The sequence below is a fragment of the Cylas formicarius genome, unplaced genomic scaffold (assembly GCF_029955315.1).
Source record: "Cylas formicarius isolate icCylForm1 unplaced genomic scaffold, icCylForm1.1 PGA_scaffold_4__25_contigs__length_36172078, whole genome shotgun sequence".
NCBI classification, from domain to species: domain Eukaryota; kingdom Metazoa; phylum Arthropoda; class Insecta; order Coleoptera; family Brentidae; genus Cylas; species Cylas formicarius.
Genome location: NW_026844334.1, coordinates 33,120,168 through 33,142,954, shown reverse-complemented (window position 1 = coordinate 33,142,954; position 22,787 = coordinate 33,120,168). Strand labels below are relative to the sequence as shown.

At 33.4% G+C, this 22,787-nt stretch overlaps 1 protein-coding gene across 2 annotated transcripts in view; it reads right to left on the bottom strand.

Annotated features, from left to right (window-relative positions):
• The window catches only part of LOC132700492 (GTPase-activating protein and VPS9 domain-containing protein 1), a 39,072-nt gene that overhangs the window by 3,334 nt on the left and 12,951 nt on the right, over nucleotides 1-22,787 (bottom strand). Inside the window, exons 9-15 of one of the 2 annotated variants that reach the window (XM_060667850.1) lie at nucleotides 19,354-19,955; nucleotides 12,016-12,649; nucleotides 9,676-9,875; nucleotides 5,090-5,343; nucleotides 4,781-4,992; nucleotides 4,611-4,725; nucleotides 1,119-1,389 (exon numbers count right to left, since the gene is read on the bottom strand). In XM_060667850.1, coding sequence (XP_060523833.1) covers nucleotides 1,119-1,389; nucleotides 4,611-4,725; nucleotides 4,781-4,992; nucleotides 5,090-5,343; nucleotides 9,676-9,875; nucleotides 12,016-12,649; nucleotides 19,354-19,955 — 2,288 coding nt within the window. Of the gene's footprint in view, nucleotides 1-1,118; nucleotides 1,390-4,610; nucleotides 4,726-4,780; nucleotides 4,993-5,089; nucleotides 5,344-9,675; nucleotides 9,876-12,015; nucleotides 12,650-19,353; nucleotides 19,956-22,787 lie in introns of those variants that run through there. The other variant, XR_009618648.1, reaches the window with a different exon arrangement.

Here is a 22,787-nt window from a genome sequence, read left to right as displayed (position 1 = left end):
ATCAATTTTCTGACATATAAGCCTACAAGAGATATTTTTAAATGGAATACCCTGTATATCATATATGTGTTTAATAAAATATCCGATTACGATTACACACGGCACTCTTTGAAATGATAAATTTTTTTTTGCCGATTTATCAAAAACGAGTGGACTAAAATATAAGGTGTGTTACATCATTGTAATCTAAATAAGATATTCTATTAAACACATATTAATATACAGGATATTCCATATAAAAAAATATGACGTAGGCTTATATGTCAGAAAATTGATAGTGTTTTGTTTTATACGTCACTTGAAAGAAAAAAGTTACAGCCGATTATAATGTTAGCAAGATGATTGAACGCATGGTACATACACCAAATAAACACAGATATGTGAATATCGTGTGCATACGACTGTAGGAAAAAATCATAAAGGTATAAAATAAAAGTGCTGATCACTTTTTTTTTATGCAGTTGCCAGGAAAATTAGAAGAAATTTCTCAGAAATATGTGCACCGTGAAAGGCGTTTCTGTTGTGTTCAAGATGCTGTAGATAAAGTCAAAGGCTAGCACAGATTTGTTTGGATAAAATGTTACTCTGTTAGAAAAACCTTCAGGATACCATTGTTATACTATTAACATATTTGATAAATAGCTGTACAGGAGAGATAATTTACCCAGAATTGTTTAGAAAGTCAAGAGGATACTGGAGATAAAAACAACCAATAGCTTTGATGCCGATCTTATCAAAGGTGTTCGGATATCTGCTAAAGCAGCGACTTTTGTAAAGACATTATGGGGGTTTCACGAACAAGCTATCAAACTTGTTTGCAGTTATTTGGCTGACCGGATTCAGCAGTCCTGTGGGGGTAAAGTATCTGGAATTCTGACGCTCAGTTCTTTTTTTAGTTCATTATTATCTAGTTAAACTTGCTGGCTATCTTTGCTGGTGATACCACAGCACTACTTAAAAATTAACAACTTAAATGTGCTCATTGATGAAATGAGAGGGGCGGTCTTTAAGCATTGGAAGATGGTTCGGATCTGTATCTTTACCTATCACCATCTTAAAAGTGATGAAAAAGAAATAATTCTTGTCTGAAGCGGAGTTTCAATACAAGACTATCTTACCTTAATTATCACATAAACCAACACAGGAGTAAAATCGTCGGCCGTAGTAGAGCCGCTATTTTGAGAGAGGGAAAGTAGATCCATGATACCTTTTGCACAGCGCAAAATGCATTTCAACTTATCTTTGGGTGTTCTACACACATCCAACGCTCTGAGCGCGTCCTGTGCGGGTAACCACGGGCTTTCGCGAAGATAAATCTTCGGTATCCTCAAGTCTTTATGTTCTGGCGTGACTAACTTTGACAGATGTTCGATATGTTCTCGCAAGACTCTAAAAGAAAATTAATCTCTAGAATATAAATATTTTTAAAAAATACATGGCGTTTAGTCTATGTAAAATGTAATACATCTTGGAAACTATGTATAGGATATATATTGAAGGAAAACATTTGATTTTGGGAGCGTGAAAGAAGAAAAAAACATGGACACACATTGTAATTCATATAATTTTTGTAACATGGCAAATATTTTAAATAAGATTATTCAATATAATGTTACACAAAATATGTTTAGCATTAAAAGGTATAATTGAAATATGTAGAATATACAATGAACAGTTTCAAGAGTTCTTTAGTCAGTATGTTGTACTATTTTGAAGATACTTACGCAAAAAAAACTGGTTGAAGTTTTAAGAACCAAATCGTATAATAAAACGTGTGGTCATAAAAAAACCGGTCATTAAATTACCACTGCGATTTGAATCCTATAGAAATGATATAGGCCAAATTAAAAAAAAAAAAGTTTGACGCAATAATATACACCCAAAAAAGGTCACCCATGTAGTCAACGTAATTAAGTGTGAACTAATACCAAAGAGTAGTTGGACAGAATGTGTTAATTATGTACTTGAAGAGGAAATAACTTTAGACAACGTAAAATCATTGATATAGCGTTAATAGCACAGATTCAAACTGTTCTGTAGACTCATTTTATTTAATAAATATTTATTATTTATATAATTACAATTATTCAGTTTCAATTTCCTTACTACCCTGGATTGGTTTGGCAACGAATAGATAAAAATGTTAATATCATTATTACTGTCATGACCACTTAACGTGTGTCAGACTATATATACATATTAGAAGTAAAGCATTCAACTGGATAATACACATCCACACACATCCTACTACCTCGAGAATATATATCCGACATTATAAATAAAACCAAAAATTTAAAGAAATACATTTGAGGTTTAGGCAAAACAAACTAATAATAAATAGCAGCAAAAAACTACCAAAAACGAATTTATTTCAAAGTCAACTCACTCTGATTCCTGACTATATACAGTTAAATAAAATAAATGCTGAGTTTATAGAAAATACAAATTTCTTGGGAAGTTATAGAAATGAATATCTAGATCGGGACCCTCATAAAAACTGTATGTTCAAAACTAACCACTGTTGGTTATGCTATCAGAGTAATCGGTAGGCATATGAAAAATGTGCAGTAATCAAATTCTGTCAAATGTAATCATGTAATGTTCCAATGGCAGGCGATAAAACTGATGTTTTTGAGTAATACATTCACCTATTTTGTTTATGTACTGTTTGTAGCATTCCCAATGTATTTTATTCTAGTTCTTTGTCTAATCGGTTTTTAAATAGATTTACACTAGGAGCAGTAACAGTATGTTCTGCACGCGCGTTCAAAGAATACGCCACCCGATCCGACAGAAATTTTTTTCTTCTCAATTTGGCCGACTTTTCTTTGTTCAATTTTTTTGAGTGTTGTCTAAAGTTGCGGATTTTGACTGGGGCTAAAAATGGTATCAATATTACAAGTATATTGTTCACTTGTTATTTGAAATGTCTCTATTGAATCTCCACTGTCTTCTTTCCCTTAGAGTTGTGAGTTCAAATTTGGCAAATCTTTCAGTGTAGCTCATGTTTTGTAATTTTGTTGTAATTTTAGTCACACGTCTCCGAATTTTTTCTAACATTTCTATATCTTTAGTGTAGTATGGATTTGCACACTGTGTACGCATATTCGAGCTTTGCTATCATGTGTATTAAGTGGTCTTTAAAAGTGCGTTGTAATAGATTTATAAAAGAATTGGCTTATTTGGCAGTTAACTCCAAGGTCAGTTTGCTCTGACACTGTAGACAATATGGTGCTGTTCAGTATATATTCCTTACTATAATGTGTTCGACCAGTTCTCAACTCCCCTGGAGGTTTGCTGTATCAAGATGGGGTTGCCATAGAGCTTTTTGTCATCGTCAAAGTTTTTTAAATTTGTGTCGACCAAATTAACCACATCAAAGACGTACTTAATAAATAATAAATAAAATAATAGAACCCTAAACAACACCACTACTGACCAATTGTTGACTGGAGAGAACATTGTTTACTCTCACCCGGTAGTGTCTTTCATTTAGCAAATCTGTAATTAGATTCAACAGCTGTCCTACAAGCAACAAATTATATGGTACTTTGTCAAAAGACTTTTCATAGTGAAGAAAAAGTATATCTGTTGAAGAAAAAACGCCATCTGGGCCTGGACTTGAACCTGTTTTCAGGTTTTTAAGTGTTTCTTTACCTTTTTCTTTAGTGAAATGGTTTTATTTAATTTCGGTGCGGAATGTTAAATGAAGGATTTGTTTAACTGTTTTGCAAATTCTTCTGCCATGGTTATTGGATATAAAACTTCTTGCGTTATTGTAACTTTCAAAGTTATTAGTGATATCTTTGAATGGTTGTTTTAGAGATTCTGAAGTTACTAAACCACGTTCATATGTCCTTCTAGCTTCCTCCAATTTTTTTTTTGAGTCAGTACCTCTAACAATTTTCATATGTCTTATTATTCCCACAGTTTACGTTTTTGGTTCATTTCTTAGAACAATGGTTGATTTATCCACTTCCTTTGTTAGTTTACTATTGCAGTCTTCCTACAGCTTCATTCAGAACTCGCTTAAAGCTTCTAAAATTTGTTTGACCTAAATTATGTGGTTGTGTCATGATAAAGCTATCGACTTTCCCATATTTGCATGATGAAACAGGTGGTTCTAATTTCAAATAAAAAATACCTTTGTCCCCATTGCACAAAAATAAGTCCAAAAGACAGCTCTGAGTGTTTCTATATCGGGTAGGATATTATTTTTTGCCACACATCCATGCGTCACATGCCATATTTTCTGCGTTTTTTTTTATCTAGTGGGTACACCAAGGTTATCCCAGTTTATGTTTGCGTAGTTGAAATCTCCAAACAAAAAAGGTGAGTTTTTGGGAATAAATGCGTTGGTTATTGTGATGATCATTCAACTTTTTAACATAATTAAAAATTTTAAGTAAATGTTGGTGACACTAGAACCATATCAATTTGGTTAATTGTATGGATTAATTGTGGCCATTGAAGTAATTTTATTTGCCTTTTATTTTTGAAAAAGTCAATTGAAATGAGTAAGGCAAATTTCGTACATAAATCGTAATAAGTATTTAAAATTTACATATCCAAAATTACTAAAGAAAAAAAAAACAATCTCAAAATCTTACCTGTCTCTATCACGATCTCCGTCACCATTGGGATAAATCGCATTATTGTACACCCTGCTTATAATGTATCTTTCTAAAATTAGCTTTATCAGTCTGCCTCTCTTATGAAGCACATCTAAAAATATGACATTAACATTTGAATGATCACGAGATATACAAATTTGCAGTACCATGCCAAAATGGACTTTCATTCATAATAATGTAAAGCTTATGGTAGAAATTCTTTAAGACATCGTACTTCTCATCGGCAAGGTTCAGCTGTTTAAACTCATCACAGAAGGTCAATATATTAGATTCTTGTTCCAACAAAAATTCCCGGACGCAAATTGTTGCAAAATAATTTTCGCACTGATACCCGTCGTGTTTAATTTGTTCCTGCAAACTAAAAACTATTGCAAACGATAGATGTATACATTAAAAAGCATCAAATGTACGACGGATTTGGAAACACGAAGTCATCTTAAATTTGCGCAACTTACTTATCCAAATACATTTCGCAAAACAGTAGCTGCTGCTTAGAGGTGATCAAATACTGAATGTACGAAGATCTGACAATAATATCATCTTTCATAGAATGGAACAATTTGAGGCACCTTTTCTCATCCAATAAATTGATACATCTTAGTGCTTCTGAGATTCGAGCAACAATACACCAATCACGTAACTTTCGTGATTTTCCTAATTCCAACCTTAAAATCGTTTCGAGTTTTGTCTTGACGCTACAAGGATTCCTCTGAAATAAAAAGAGGCACAATAAGTCACTCTGAGAAAATTAATGTCATACACACAAGTAATAATTATACAAGGTGGTAGTAATTGGAGTGTTTTAACAGGAAAAACCTATTTCTGAACTAGATAGAGCAAAATCGACTTACATATCAAGGGCTCCATTTTTGAGAAACATTTAATTTTCGGCCCTTTTGAAAATTCTGGATTCGGACAAAAAAATTATTAAACATTAATTTTCCATTGCCCATTGAATATTTAATAGATGAAATTGTTATCGCTGGAGTGCAGAAAATCCCCATGCTATAGCTTATCTAATTAGGCAAGATCGCTTTGGATTCTCTGTATGGGTAGGAATATTCCGAGGTAGATTTACGAAAATCTAACAGTGGATGGTTATATAAATATTTTGGGAGCATGTGTTGTTCGATTTTTGGAAGACTTAATTCAATAATTAATACTTGGAACCAATATTTATTATCAGTAAGATAGTTGCCCCGCTGACAACACACGAATTATAAGGGAACTTTCAAATGAAGAGTTTGGACAATGTTGAATCGGAGCTAGAGGCCCTCCCATTCTCTGGTCTGTGTGATGTAACTTCGTTAGATTTTTTTTTATAGGGGAGATTAAAAAATAGAATTTTACAAACCAAAACAGAGTTAGTTAATTGGCTTTATCTAAGTTCCAGTTTTTTAAATTATTTTAAAGGTTTCTATGTAACGCCTTATGGAACCTACGAACACAAACAAAAAATGCCTTTTTCCCTTTTTCACCACAGTGCAAGGTTTATAAATCTTATCCCTGCAACTGATTGTGATTATATATAGAAATATACAAAATAAAACCGGATGGACATGAAAAATACTCAAATACCCTTGTGTTTTTTCTATTTGACAGGTCAAAGGTTGACTTGAAAGTTTATTGAGTCATCAGTTAAAATCACATCACAGATATTTAATGGTAATTTTTTTAATTTCACAACTTACTTAATAGGACCGATAGTCTAAGGTTTCGAGGACTGATCCCTGGACTATGCTGACAGTTTTCGTTGACATTTGTTTCGTCACTTAGTGTACTTCAACTATCCTTGAGATTGAGATATGCTCATATAACACATGTTTTAGATCTAACCATTGTAGTTTAAGTTTGATTATTTTTGTTTCTGTTTTTAATTATTTTTAATATTTTAAATATCATGATTATATATTATTATATAGAATAGAAAGCGAGAACTAAGGTTATTTTCTAAAATTGTGTAAAACAATGTAACATAATATTCTTTGAAAAGTAGCATTTTTGATATTTTTAAACACTAACCAACACTATTTTTTAATAATACCTATCTATACCTAAATGATTCCAATTCCGCTTATCTTGAAATTGGATAATTTTGATATACAAATGTAATTTAGATAAATAGGCAAAAAATCTGCCATTAGACGAGCAGACAATTTGCAACGTGACAAGACTCCGACTCATCGCGTCGCGGAAACAGTATTGGTATTGGCTACCAAAGTAAATTAAGTGACGTCACTCAGGTAAGGCAGGTACGAAAATCAGATCAGGTTCGGAAGTATTTTAACAAATGACAGCTTAAAGTATAACCACCACAAAAAATTAGAATTTTTTTTTTTCAGTTTGAGTTTCATCTTCGGAATTATTTCTACTTTTGATATATTATCTACAGTCCAATTTTGTATAATTTTGTACTGTAAATGAGTTTGAAGGAGATCAGCTTCCATGTTGCGTTAGTGACTTAGTTCAAGATGCACAAAAAAAATCTATACATCATTTTTACAGATAACAACCAAGATGATAAACAAGATGACAAGCATTATGGGAGTAGAAATGATTCCGAAGATGAGAACTGATATATAATATAAACTTGAAACATATTTTGATGAAAACACTTTTCTGCATATTTCCGTATAACTTTACAAAATTTCATAAATCTTTTACTAGATTCCTGTCCGGGATAATTAGGATGCACAGTACATCTTCTCCTTTTTGCTGGCTAATACTAATAATACAATATGTTTAGTACAGGTGTATCTGTAATAATAACAATAAAAATTACAAGTTATTACCCATATCGAAGAGTATTTATTTGGGTTCACATATCATTGGACTCAATATAACTTCAAACTCTGTAAAACATGTTTTATATTCAAAAAAACTGATTGCGACAATTATAAAGCCCGAATAATGGAAATGCTACTTTTCCGCAAAAAAAATGGTAATTCTATGTTCTATGTTCAAAAGCACAATCCTTAATTATCAATCTTTATTTATGTAAAACATAGTTCCCGTTCTATCGCATATGTATAGACCCAAGACTGCATTCTCGCCAAACGGGTCCCGCTAAAACGCATTGTGAAGTCCCGGGCTTAAACCAACAAAATCGTCTACCACTACTGTTTGTGGTTGCATTTATACTCTTTAATCTGACCAAATGGCAGCTTTGTTAAAATAATTCAGAGGTTAGTCTGATTTGGGTACCTGTCTTATCTGAGTGTATTTCATGTAAGGTAGCAAAACTTTAAGTTTGGTAAAATACATAGAGTCTGCCACCCACTGGTTTTTAGACTATGTGGACGAAAACCAAAACAGAAACCATGTATTCAGGAAACTATAGAATAATCAAATTTAAAAAATATATCAACCAGTGGTTTGAAAATCTTTTAAAATCCGAAAACGCGTTGATTCACTTTTTTCTTATTCTTTATCTTAATCTTAATGAAATTAACAATTTGTTCAAAAGTTTTCTGTTTGGTCTGTTTTCTATATACAGATTTTTGTTTCCAAATTACACCACAAAAAAAAATACTGTGCTCCTTCCTAGTTCCTCGGTGTCATGAGTCTGTATCAAATTGTAACTTGTAAAACTAACCAAAAATTGGGTATACTTTTTTGGACTGTACGCAAATTTCACGACTCCGAAAGTCAAATACGCCAAAAAATTCCGTTATTTATAAGAAACTACATATTTTAAAAAATTGACACTTCGCCATTATTGTACAAAGCCGTGAAATATCAAATTTCAGACATATATAGTTAAAACAGGCCTTATCCGGAGGGGTTTACGATTTATCAACGACAAACTTCCGCGTTTGGTTTCATTTCATCTTATTTAATTGTGCGGTCCAAATAAAATTCGTAAGATAAATAACACAGGCGTATTTTATCTTGACATAAAAAAAGGATATACTTATAAATTTGATTTACAGTTATCACTTATGAGGGTTTGATAATTTTAAGGTACTCTATGACTAACAAAAATGGCTGTTTAATTTCCAATCAAAAACAATGGTTTTAAATTTGATAAACTATTATGAAAATGAAAGAGAATGTGAAAAATCGCTAACGAATATCGAAGAAATAGCAGCTAAAGCACTGGGAATCAGTTTAAGAACTGTCCAGCAAATTGTGCCTGAAAAAAAAAACAATATAATGCCGAGGAAGACTAAAAAGTGTAAGCGAAGAAAGTCAAAGAAGATTTGAGGAAAGATGTGAAAATGACAAAGTTTTGAAAGAAACTTTAAAAAAGCATAATACTTTGTATATTTTTTTGCTACAGATAGTGAGTAAATAATTTTTATAGAAATATAGTGGAAATTACATATCAAAATTTAGAGAAGTGATATTTTTAGACTAAACGTAGAAGTGGTTTAAAATCTTGCCAAGAGGAAGCAGTCTGCAAAATGTGCCAACAGAAAAAGGCAATGTATGACAATATGAACTGTGAAACTGAAAATGGGTGCAAGAAAAACTGATATCAAAATGGGATGCTCGTTTGAGTCCAAACATAATTTGAAAAACAACATCCAAATCCTTTACTAAATATGGCAAAATCTGGTTTTAAATTTGAGCAATTTCAAATGGTCTGGCCAGATGCGTTGAATCATATGCGTTGTTCAAGTACTTGAACAAATATGTCGAACATACAGAGAAATTAATAAGGAACTGTTGGGATGTCGAAGAAGCGCCTTATAAGAGGACTTCTCTGATTTTATAAATGGCGAAGAGAGTTTTTTTAATAATATTAAAGGAAATGTATTGGTTCACACTTGTTTGTATTCTTAATATTAATTTATGATCCCTTTTATACTTAATTTCCTGTCCAGTCAGCAGTAGCTGTATCCGCTACTGCGTGCAAATTTTCGTTTTCTTTTTTTTTTTATTCCAATAACGTATAATTTAAATATCAAAGATATTGTTACGTTTTGGAGGAAACGGCAACGGTCGCATGGCATTTTCGCCTTATGCAACGTAGTCGTCTAACCCGCCATCCGCTGTGAATCACCTCGCATATTAATAATTCGGAACCACGGCTTACCTTGATGTAAAATGGTATTTCTGAAGTATTGGCTAATACTAATCGCAACTTTTTCTTAATATCGCTAAAAGTATTTATATCACTTTCAATGTGAACCCCGGTGCCATTCTTCATAAACTTCTTTTCGGCGTTGGTTTTGTTGGGACTGTCTTCAATAAACGGCTTCACTCGATATTTTGCGAGGATATCGTCCGGCAAATCTGGCAAATAATTCTAATTAGCAATATGCAATTATGAGCAAATTGGTTTTATTTTATTAAGTAAGTAATCAACAAGCTTGCGCCCAATGATAGATTACAATCACTGAATACGTGCTTAACCACGCAGTTTTAGATTAGTTAACACTTCACTGTTCATTCAATTTTAGTGCCCATTTACCAAAATACAATGAAAACAAAATATTAATACAAATAAAATATATAAAATTTATATAAAAAGAAGGACTTTATTTTTGCGTCTTTTTTATTAGCAATAAATATGTACATATCTTATATAGAAATAATAAATATTTTTTTAATACTTTGCATAGAATTTAGTCCATATAATTCAACAATACTACAATTGACACTTCTGACATATTTAAAGTTCTCTAGGTTCTTTGAGATTTTCGAATCACCATCCCCGACATTCAATACAATTTGGACACGATCTGTTCTATATGTCTATATTAAATTTTAATCCAGGTTCAAAAATTTAATTGGATTAGATTTTCTGCTGAACATCATCCCATAACATTTTTTAATATTCTAATCAAGATGACTGCTTCCTGATCATTTTATTATTTCGTTAATATGTTTTTGCAACAACTCACGATCTTTCCGGGATTCTAGTTTCCTAAAACATTTAAAATATTGGTATAAAGTAAAAAGCATGACATTAATAAGAGTGTCAAAAGATAGAGGTTCCCTGTGTTACTCCAGAATGTACTGTAAAAAGTTCAGAAACGACCCCCTCATATTGTTTTTGAAAACTCAGATATAGCACACACAAAATAAGAAGACCCTCGAAAGGACCAAACTAATCACCAGAAGAACATCGTGACTAACTCTATCAAACGCTTTAGCAAAATCGGTATATATTATATCTACTAACCAATAAGTATAATTGTCTAAAGCTAAATCGCCATATTCAGTAAAACAAGCTAAATTTGTGTTATTTATTAAAATGGTCCCACTCTTTAAGGACCGGTCAATAATAAGACTCCTTCGCTGCTGTCTTTTTGGTATGGAATCTATGACCTTGACAGAAGCAACAACTAAAAGATTAAACGCGTCCGAGATGCGGCTCTACCGCAGGATACTGAGAACCTTTTGGATAGATCATGTGACAAATAAAGAAGTGAATATTATTTACCCGTAGTAAGGCCGCTTACAAGAACGAACATTGCCAACACCTACCGGAAAGTAACTATAATTGCAATTTTAAACACCAAGTCGTAGATAGATAATAATAATAATATGATATGACAAAATTCTAACAAAGAAATAATTTCATTTACCTGTCAAAGTTGGGCGCAAGTCTAGCCTGTGGCTACTTTACTGAACCAAACGAGGACAAACATAGTTTAACAATACTATGTTAATGCTATAAAAATTTACTTAGAGAAATTGCTGTAATTATACACCGTGGAAATAAGTGACAGAAAAAACAAATTATATACATTTAAGTACCTAACTTTTAGGTTATAACATTGGAGGCGAATTAATTGGTTTGATAACATAACTATATTACTAATGAGCGCTGAAAGATTGCAGTATTAGTTTGGCATTATTTCTAATACTAATATTGTGGACAGTGTTACGAAATATTAAGCGATTTTTTATGGAAACTGGCGGATTATTCATTACTTTAAACAAAAATGTCGAGAAATGTAGGATTCTTCGGTCATTCATTTTGAGCCATTTTATATCATTGTATATGTGTGATACATGATCAGTTGTTTCATTTATATAAAACTTTCATGGAGGCAAAGGATTTTTGAAATTTTTTTTAGCTCTTCTTTGAACCTAAGTTTGGTGTCTAAGATAACTCCCTGATTCTTGGCACAATTGTTAAAATTTATTCTTATCATATCATAGTATAATTTGAGAAGGTTAGAAGATTCTACATTGAAACTGTAGTATCGCAGTTTACCCACAGCCCATGGCTAATTGTATCGAATGCCTTCAAAAAGTCTAAAAGCACTAAAACAGAACTGATCTAGCGATCCGTCTACCTCCAACTCTCGGGACGCTTAACAATCATCATAGCTATGGATTACAGGTTTGAGTTTTACAGGTTAATAATGATGATGAGTATAAAAATTTGTATTAAAGCAACAAAGCTAAATCAGTTACTTACCAAAGCTGGTAGTTTTTACTGGAGAATCATTTAACTGTTTCTTCGATAAAAAGTCATCTCCACACCTGAAATCATCCTGATTCCTGAATGACTTTCCTCTTCTAGATTTAAACCCGTTCCGCAATTTTCCAAAGAAGCCCCCCCTCTTTGACCTTTCTCCATCTAATCCCTTATCGACGCTCATATCGAAGCTTATGCTTTTTGCTATTGATCCTGTAGAAGACGATTTCACATTGCGATTTATAGCGGCGGGCACCTTTTTGTTCGTCCCGGTGGTAGCGATCGATCCGTTGGACATTGGAACCACAAGATTATTCATGCTTAACACCGATAATTCGCTGGTACTTTCCGACGGAGTTAGAGTTACGTTAAGACTGCTACCGGAACTATTTAACCAAAGCTTAGGTTCCCATTGTTCGGAATTCTCATTGGCAGAGTTTTTGTTTTCGAAACTGTTGCTACTGCTGCCGCTCGAACTTGAATTTAAACTGCAATTACTTAAGAGAAGTTCGTTGGGCAAATCCTCATATTTTTTTGCATTCCGTTTGATAAATATCTGGTCTGATTCCATTAAACTGGACTTCCCATTAAGTCCGCTCGGGCCTGCCATACATGGGTCAGTAATTGGCGCAACCTGAATGAAAAGAAAACTATAACACTGTGCAGATTAATTAAAATAAAGATCCAATCGGTTACATGTTTTCCCGTTTCAATACAAAATTAATACTACGAATATGTTTCATAAAGTAAATATTTTGTTGCCGTCAAAAATACATTCATTTGAACTACTCCAGGATGAGAGAAGCAAGCTATACAGGGTGGCGCAGGATTTAAATTACACAGATATTATTTTTTAAATTACTCAAGTAGATTCTCTTCAGGTTTCCCTATACCTATGTCTCTCCGATACCGAAATAAAAAATATCTTAGAATTTTAATCAAATTGGACCCTAGAAGAAAACTTAATAGTTCTATGCTTTAATTAGCGGAAAGCTGAACTTTTCCAGACAGACTCTTGCATACCACTTTTAATGGAACAAATAGGGGGTTTCAAGATTAAGATTTTGAACTTTTTAAATAGCGCGCAGTGTATATTCTTCCATTTTCCAATTATAGGAAAGAAACTAACCCAATATTGTTCAAGTTTCCCTATGTCTAACTCTTACCGTCTTTAAAATAAACATTAATTTTCATGATTATGTTTTCCAAAGAAACTTCCCAGGATACTGTAATACTTTTCGCCATCAACCTGCCTTTATATTGTTTGAGGGGGCGGAGCTAAATGGTGACAAGTAGAGACCTGAGTCGCGGTTAAGATTGTTAAGGTGGCTTCCCACGGCCCGAAATTTTACAGACCGGGCCGCGCCGTGACGCGAAAACGGGCAGTGCGTGGATCGGAACGGGTTTCAGGCCGAACTTTTCCCACGGCGCGGCGTGTTTGTACCCAAGTACCCTTTCAAAACAAATCAGCTGTCTACATATTTTTGTGTTTACTGGTGTTCGGGGTTGGTGATTACTAACAATTTGTTTTTCGTGATTATCAGTAATGTCGGAAGAAGAAAAAACTGTTGCCGCAGCCGCTGTCATACATAATCGTAAGGCCACCAATATTGTCTTTTAATTTATCTTGAATACGACTCCACGAACCGTGCTGCTCGTTTCGGTTTTTATGACGGTCACTTTTTGTATTCCATAACGCGGGTTCATTTTTATATAAATTAATAAATGTGTAAGTAATTGCGTTCGTCCACTCCATATTAACGCTAAAAAAACACCAAAACAACTTGTTGTAGAGCCGCAAAAACAATGAAGATATCTGTCTACCCCAATAACAACAGGTCTGCACAGGCATGAACGCGCCGCGCCGGTTCGCACCTTTGAATTTACGGACTCGCTGCGGATCCGTCGGACCTCCTCACGCCACCTCAGGCGACGTCTTCCTACGGCCGGTTGGCGCGAGCCGGCGCGTCCGGGCCTGCAAAAACACGGGCCGTGGGAAGCCACCTTTAGGTTGCTTATAGATTTCTATAGACACCCAGATTTTTCGTTGGTAGAAGAATTGATTACATGCAAAAATTTTACTTTTATCGAATAAAATTTTATATCCGGTTTCGTGATTGCGTTCGGCAACTGCAGATGAGTTTATTTGTCTTAGCAACCTAACAATCTTAACCGCGACTCAGATCTCTACCCGTCAAAAATATCAGAATCCGTCGTTCGAGACAGTGTTTATGCCCCTCATTTAACTCCGCACCCTCAAACAATATAAAGCCAGGTACAGAGTAAAATACGAGCCAGTTTCAGTCAAGATCTGAAGAAGACAACAGGATGATTGGCGAAACGTTAGCTAGTTCGACTCAACAAAAACCGACGCAGGAGGAATCCAGAAGTTTTATTAAAAAGATTTCATGATTATAATTTTATGAATGATTTATATGGTCCCTTGAAATTGAATAGGAATAAAAAAATAGCTCTTCAAAAATAAATTTTTTACTGAAAATCGAAATATGAATGTCAAACCGATAATTACAATCTACTTTTGTTCTCATATAAGGAATAATGTTTGTCCACCAGAACTGCGTACCAGTTTGATATGGGAAAAGGATTTTGCAATACCTCCCACAATGCAATACAAAATATTACATATAAAAGTTTCTTTTATATGCTATCTTGTTTTCATGATACGCTACTTAAGACATTTTAGTAAAATAAAAATTGGAATATCAGAGACGTAGGCACTGGGAGATATTTGTCCTAACTTCCCCGCCAATGAATATTTTATTTGTTTCTGTCGAAATATGAAAAGTGATATTGTTACGTCACTCAAGAAAAATTAAATAAATAAGCAATGTGGTTCCTTTCATTTGTCGGGACCCGTAAGTTGCAGTTGACAGGAATGCTTGACTGTTTTTGCATGCTACTTTAATTTAATTGGTAACCTATTTTGAAACCGTATTCCAATAATTCAGTAAATAAAAAACACAAAAGTGTGTACACTTCTCTTGCGAAATATTAAATTAAATAAAATGGTAACATGACAAAGCCACAAATGTCAAAAATTAATTTTCAGTTTTTATTATTGTGGTTCCGCTTCCAAGGTGGAATCTACTAGGTACAGATAGATAAGAAATAAATTATTTTTTTAATGTAATACTATTTACAAATATTCGAGATTTCTCCTGCGTCGGTTGTTGATAAATCAGTTAAGCTGTGAAGAAGGCAACAGGATGATTGGCGCAATGTTACCAAGTTCGATTCATCTACAACCGACGTAGGAGCAATCCAGAAGTTTTATAAATAATAAATAATAAAATTTTAGATTTTGCTAAAAACTAAATTACCTTCAAAGAAACCTAAACACACCATAGCTTGTAAGAGTACTTAAAACGTCCCATACAATAGCAACAGGTAAAAACATTTTAAGCGTCTCAAAACCAAATCTTAGCAATTTTTCATTTTCAAATTTTAAAAAACTCTTGCCATGTAAATTTGAGGAAACGAAATCTGTGATTCCGAATGATGAAATCTGTCAAATGTCAAAGATACGACGCCATTTTGGTTTATAATGTAAATGAACCCTTGTATATTTTTAGCAGTGAATATAACTTTGAAATAACTCACCCACGTGAATACTTAAATTCCTTACTCAACATTTTTTGATGTGATGTTTTATCGGTGTAGTCAAGTAGCACCTATATGAAAACAAGGCACTCTAGACCATTAGACAAATTTTATTTATTACAGTGGTGGAAAAAATTAATATCATGAGCATATCTGTTTCTGCAAATTATGCCTGCGTTTTACATAATTATAACGGTTTTTAAAACGATATTAGGTCATTTTACAAAGAATTATTTCATATATTGAAATATTAAAGGAATTTCAAAAGAAAGCTGAACATAAGTATGGAAAGTTCTATTATTATATCGAAAAATATTTTAAAAAATTATTATTTATGATTTTGAATATTTCGTTTAAGCATCTAAGACAGACGGATCTTCTAGGCATACAGTCAATCAATTCATGTTGATTTTTAAAATTAGAATGCAATCGATTATACTTATCCAAGACAAGATACCAACTAACATATTAATAATTATGCCTCAGGTAAAATTGATATTTTTTCTTGAGTCCCCAGGTTCTCACAATTGACCCATCCTTTTTAACTTGTTTATAAATGACATTGTCAGTATAGTTTCGGAATCGCAGTGTCCTTTATTTGCGGATGATTTGAAGATATTCAGGAGGGTTGGATCGGGCGAGGATGCCCTGCTGCTTCAGAGGGACGGGGACAGTGTTTACATGTAGTCTAAGAGAAATAGTCTTGCGTCCAATGTAAAAAATGCTGTGGTATTAGCTTTAGTCATTCGCTGGGTATGGTTCACAACCTATATAGCATTGATGGAGTCGATATCGAGGCCGTTACTAGCATTAAAGACTTGGGTGTTTTCTTCGATTCTAAACTAAGTTTTGTGACACATTTTGCAGAAGTGGTAAACAAGTCTATGTGAATCCTTGGGTTGTACGCAATAGTGGCCAACTTACTCCTCATTGCCTTAAACTCCTTTATATCTCTTTGGTTCGCTCTAGACTGGAGTATGCATCTGTGATATAATCTCCATATTATGCCTGTCATATAGATAACATTGAAGCCGTTCAGAAAGTATTTTTAAGATCTTTGGCTTCAAAAGTGTATATCAATATTTATAATGGGTATCAGATCAACTACAGTATTACAACTAAGACCTACAATATTAATACTTTTCAAACCAGAAGATTTCAGAGTAATTTAGTTTTTCTCTATAAGATTCTGAATGGTTGGTATTATTGTCCAGCTCTTTTACATAGCGTTCAATTTCACGCATATTACAGAAGCTGTGATAACTCCCCTTACATTTCGTTCTGATGTGTTCCGTTTGAGTGCCACCACTTAATTCAATTTATTGTTAATGTTATATTTGGTTCTTGTCTCTAGCTGTTATATTATTGTCTTTCTCTCTCTTTGCCTTTAATGAATGTAAAGCTTTGTAAATTGGTTAAACCGTAAATAATTAAATAAATACATAAAACTTCTATAATCCTCTATTATCTCATTGATCTATAAGTTTCTTAAGCTGATCACCCTTGAAACTCCCTCCTTCCAAGTTTTTCTCAGTGTTCCTCGACCATATAATATCCGTTGCTTTTGTTCTGTATCTGTCAATAGTAATTCCCTCTACTGCCACGTGAACTTCTTCATTATGTTTGCTCTCTATTCTGGATACTCCCAATGACCACCTGGTCTCCAAATCCCTTTTGTTGTTCTTAGTATTTCTCCATATCTCGGCTCCATACAATGAACAACTTTTAATTAATGTCTCATAGATGTTGTGTTTATATGTTTTCCCTATCTTGTAACTCCAAAGGATTTCAACAAAAAGTTAATCTCCTGGCCCGAGTTATTAGTGTCAGTATAACTATTGCAATATCATCTGAACCGGGTCAGATGTTGGATGATCGTGCTCCTATTGAAAGATACCTTGTTTTCTGGATGTTCATCAACCCCACTATTTATTTATTTTTTTAATTAATTTATTTATTCACGGTTTAACCAATTTACAAAACTTTTATATTCATTAAGGGTAAAAAGAGAAAGACAGCGGTATAACAACTAGAAACTAGAACAAAATGTAACAATAACAATAAATAGAATTGGAACACATCAGAACGAAATGACCGGAGGCTACCGACGAAAGGATCAAGCTTTAAACAGTTTCACGCTTTCAGCATTGTGGTAAGGGATGAATAAACTCCATAATTTGCGCAATGGTAAGATATGCGGAACATTTAGTTACCACAGCTTCTGTAAGGTGCGTTAAATTGTATGCTATATAAAAGAGCTGGACAATAATACCAACCATTCCGAATCTTAAAGAGAAAAACTAAATCACTCTTGAGATCTTCTGGTTTAAAGAGTATCAATACTGAAGACATTAGCTATAATACTGTAGTTGATCTGATACCCATTATAGATATTGATATGCGCCTTTGAAGCCAAAGATCTTAAAAATACTTTCTGAACGGCTTCGATGTTATCTATATGGCAGGCATAATATGGAGACCATACCACAGATGCATACTCCAGTCTAGCGCGAACCAAAGAGATATAAAGGAGTTTAAGGCAATGAGGAGTAAGTTGGCCACTATTGCGTACAACCCAAGGATTCACATAGACCTGTTACCACTTCTGCAAAATGTGTCACAAAACTTAGTTTAGAATCGAAGAAAACACCCAAGTTTTTAATGCTAGTAACGGCCTCGATATCGACTCCATCAATGCTATATAGCTTGTGAACCATACCCAGCGAATGACTAAAGCTAATACCACAGCATTTTTTACATTGGACGCAAGACTATTTCTCTGCAAACACTGTCCCTGTCCCTCTGAAGCAGCAGGGCATCCTCGCCCGATCCAACCCTCCTGAATATCTTCAAATCATCCGCAAACAAAAGACACTGCTATTTCGAAACTACACTAACAATATCATTTACAAACAAGTTATAAAGGATGGGTCCAGTGTGAGAACCTTGAGGGACTCCCGAAAAAATATAAATTTTACCTGAGAGATAATTGTTAATATAAACCAATGGAGTAAGACCAGACAGAAAACACTTAATCCATTGCACCAGCCCAGCCCCAGGCCCATAGCTCTAAGCTTAGAAACTAGATGCACATGGCCCACCCGATCAAACGCCTTCGAGAAATCTATGTAGGCACAATCTACCTAATCAAACTCCTCAAAGACGTTCAATAATTGATCGTCGACAAATTGTAACGTATATAAGCAAGTTACAACCAGTTATATACCCATACCCTTGCATTTCCTTTTCCTTCGATTTAGAGGTTTTGCTACATATATTTTAAACAATTTGGGAGAAACACAACAACCTAGACGCAAACCGTTGTTCGCAGGAAAATTTCAAGATAGTTTATTACCAATTTTTATTATTGATGTTGAACTGTTATACCAATTTTGAAGAGCTTTTACTAAAGTGTAATTAATATTTAATGTTGCACTGCAGAATTAAGTTTCCATGCTTATTTCAACCACAAATCCCTTATTGCAAAAAACAAACCTTTACGTTTGTTAAAATTGATAAAAAAATAAAGCAGAGGCGTCTCTTAGTGTATGCGAAGTAAAAAAAAAACAGTCTACTTTAAGCACCCTTACTTTAAACATTATTAAAATTATCCAGACATTTTTCCCCCCCACAGTATGTTTAGAACTATTCATAAGCAGAGTTTGATTTACTTAGCGTGAAACCCTGTAAGCTAAGACTTGAAGATCAAACACTTACTTGGACCTTGTTGCTAAACGACGTTGTCACATTAGTAGAAGTGCTGCTGAATGATACGGACGTTTGAGTCTGCTGGGAAATAGACTGCACCGCCGTCTTAAGTATCATATTAGAATTGCTATCCACTTGAGTTGATTTTTTGCCGACTCTGTCATCAACTTTCTTAGTCTCTTGAAAGCTCATGCCGGTCATATAACTATGATTTATCGATATCAAATTCGATTCTGCTGATTTAAAATTCACCGTATTTGTCACGGAGTTAGAGCTGGACACATAATTCGGAATATTGGCGTTAACGTTGACGTAATTGATATTGTTTACGGAAACGCTAGCTGTGTAATTTTGACCCGCAAAATTACTGGCATAAGTGCTTTGGTTAGTGCAACTAACATTTGATCCTTGCGACAATCTCCTGACCCCACCGACTTCGTCAGTTTCGGATCTTGTGTCATCCGATCTTGGTACGCTGTTAGTATCGTCCGATTGCGCAACACTGGCTACGTCATCGTTATCCACCTCTGTAAGACGTTCAGTATCGGAAGTCATCACATCTGTAGACCAAGCGCTTTCGCTTTGTGTTTCAGAAACATCCAGAGTATTTTCTATTAAAATAAAATAGTTTGTTACTCAACATAACCAAATATATTTCAATTAAATGGTAAACTAATACAACAAAATGAAATTGAATGAAAATGAATGTATTGTTTTACTTTATGTTACATATCTTCAATGAGTTTTAGAATATGGTTCTATAATTTGGTGTCCTAATTATGAAGTGCATATAAAACCGATTGAGAGGTTTTACATAGATCTGGAGCAAAATGACTCACTACAACTAAGGCATATTACAAAATAGGAGAATATATCTGGATATTTGGTTTTTCTTTTAAGGTTGATAATAGCATAGTTTCACCTAATCAGTAGTTACATTGGTAAATAAGTATCCAGTGGTTGACAGTTTTAAAGCGTAAATTCTTTTAAGTATGAACTGAAGTCTGTGAGCTTCAACTAATTTGTGATGTTTGTGTACTTACTATTTTGGATCTAATGGCCCATATTATTTTATATTTACATAATCGTTTTTCAAGTTAATTAAGAACACAAATTTGTTCAAATTTTCACCAGCATATGTTTATTTACTCTGTGACAGCTGTTTTGCCAACACCGTGTCTTTATTAACTTTAATTCTACCTGGTGCTATACAGTGAACGGCTAAAATAGGTAACAAATTCCTCAGTTATTGGATTTCAAGAAATTATACATCAAAAAGTAGATGTAGATACCAAGTCCCCGATAATACCATTTTCTTAAATCCATTTTTGAATTCTGCATCAAATTTCATATATAATTTACGTAGCATACCATATACCTATCTCTTACTTTTTATTAGCACAACAATTTAATTTTGAAATGAAAAGATAGATTAGTTCTTCAATTGTCAAAAATTACAAGTCTGTAAGTAAATATAAATTTTAGGACATGATCCCCCGTGTAACATACAGACATTGATTTTTGAGTTTTTTCAACCTTCAATTTGTTGTTTTTTAAAATATTTTCTAATTTTGTTGTCAATTTTAAATGGAATCTTTAGATCACAGATCACACCTCGACAGAAGCTTTGGTACTTCATTACTTAGGTTCCCCTATGAGTGTAATTATTTTAAATGACTTGGCTTGAGAACTGAATCTAAAATAAATGGAGTTGATAGTTGATACTGTTTTTCGTTTATGATTTTATCTATAATAGACATGTTACGTGCTATTTGTTTAATAATGTTTAATTCTTTTATTTTTTTTTTGTTTATAGTGGCCTACTAGGAAGTTCGTGAGTAAAAGAATGCAAAGTAGTTACTTTTTGCGTGTACCGTGGATTTGAACTATTATTTCTGACTATGTCTGTGTGTGAGATTTTATGGTAAATGGAAAAATCAATTTGTTTTGTGTCTTATTTATAGTTAAATCTAATGAATCTAATTAATAAATTTTTTTTGTTCGGGTATTTATCGAATTAATATAGTTCAAAAAAGTGCTTGATTGTCTATCAATTCCAATGAAACAAATAAAAGCGTCAGCTACATATCTGTAGCGCAAAGGAAAGATTTTAATCAAGGAATTTTCTTTTACCATATCTTCAATATCGACTACAAAAAAAAACCTCCGCAAGAAATTGGCTAAGTGAACTTAAGCTATCCATTAAATTTTGCTTAATAACTGGATTTACTTGTTTTCGAGTTAGATTGTCTATAGTGTCTATTACGTCGGCATTGGTATATCCTGTAATCTTGCAATTTAATAAAAGAATATAATTTTGGTGGTAATGGATTCATTATTGTTAATTGGTTTCCGTCTTAATCATTAAAGAGTAATAAATTTGTTATTACTTCTTTGACTTGTTTTTGATATAACTCGGTAGGATCGTGGAATGGTTCCGGCTTAAAAAACTGTTTTTCTTTTCGAAATGTATTCTGTAAGATTAATAGCTATTATTGTCTGCCCTTTGCCTGCACTGTCAATATTACATTCCTTTAAAGGGGCTTAATTGGATTTTACTAAGAGAATTTGTGAGATTCCTTGCTGTTTATTGTTATTTAAAATTTGAATATTTATTTATTTATTCATTTCAACGGCTGAGCCAATTTACAAAGAAAAAGTAACAATATAAATATAATATAAATATAAATAGAAATAGCAACATGACAAAACAACACATTAGATAACAAGCTTTTTAAATAACCATATAAAACATATAAAAACACAAAAACAGTAAGAAACAGTAAACAAACAGTATGACACTAGTTACAACTACAATAAACCACCTGTTTCAATCTTGTTTTAAATAGTCTCGAAGACCGCCAGCAACGGGATCAAGAGAGCAACTGTTAAATAACCTCAAGGTTCGAGTTAAAGGAGAAAAATAGTCATAGTTGGCGTGATGAAATGGAATACAAAACATTGGGGAGCTCTGACGTCTTTGATAGATGTTAAAATCAATCAGTTATATACACCGTTCAAAATTTTATAAAACGTCAAGATATCAATAATCTGAAAGTTATTGTAAATATTTATACCTGCTCTATATGCTAGGGACTTCAGAAATGCCCTCTGAACAGTCTGCAATCTATTAATGTGACATCTGTAATGTGGAGACCACACTACTGATGCATATTCCAGTGTAGATCTAACTAAGGAGCAATAAAGGGTTCTAAAACAGTCGGATGAGAGCAGTGTACTATTACGGGTAATAAAACCCAGACCTCTCATGCCCTTGTTAACAATATACTCCAGCTGATCCAAAAAGGTCAGTTTACTATCAAAGATGACTCCAAGGTCCCTAACTTTAGTGACACACTCTATCGTTGTATTGTTAATAATATATCTATTTTGAAGGGTGTTAGTTAAGCGAGAAAAAGTAATACTAAAACACTTTCCAATAT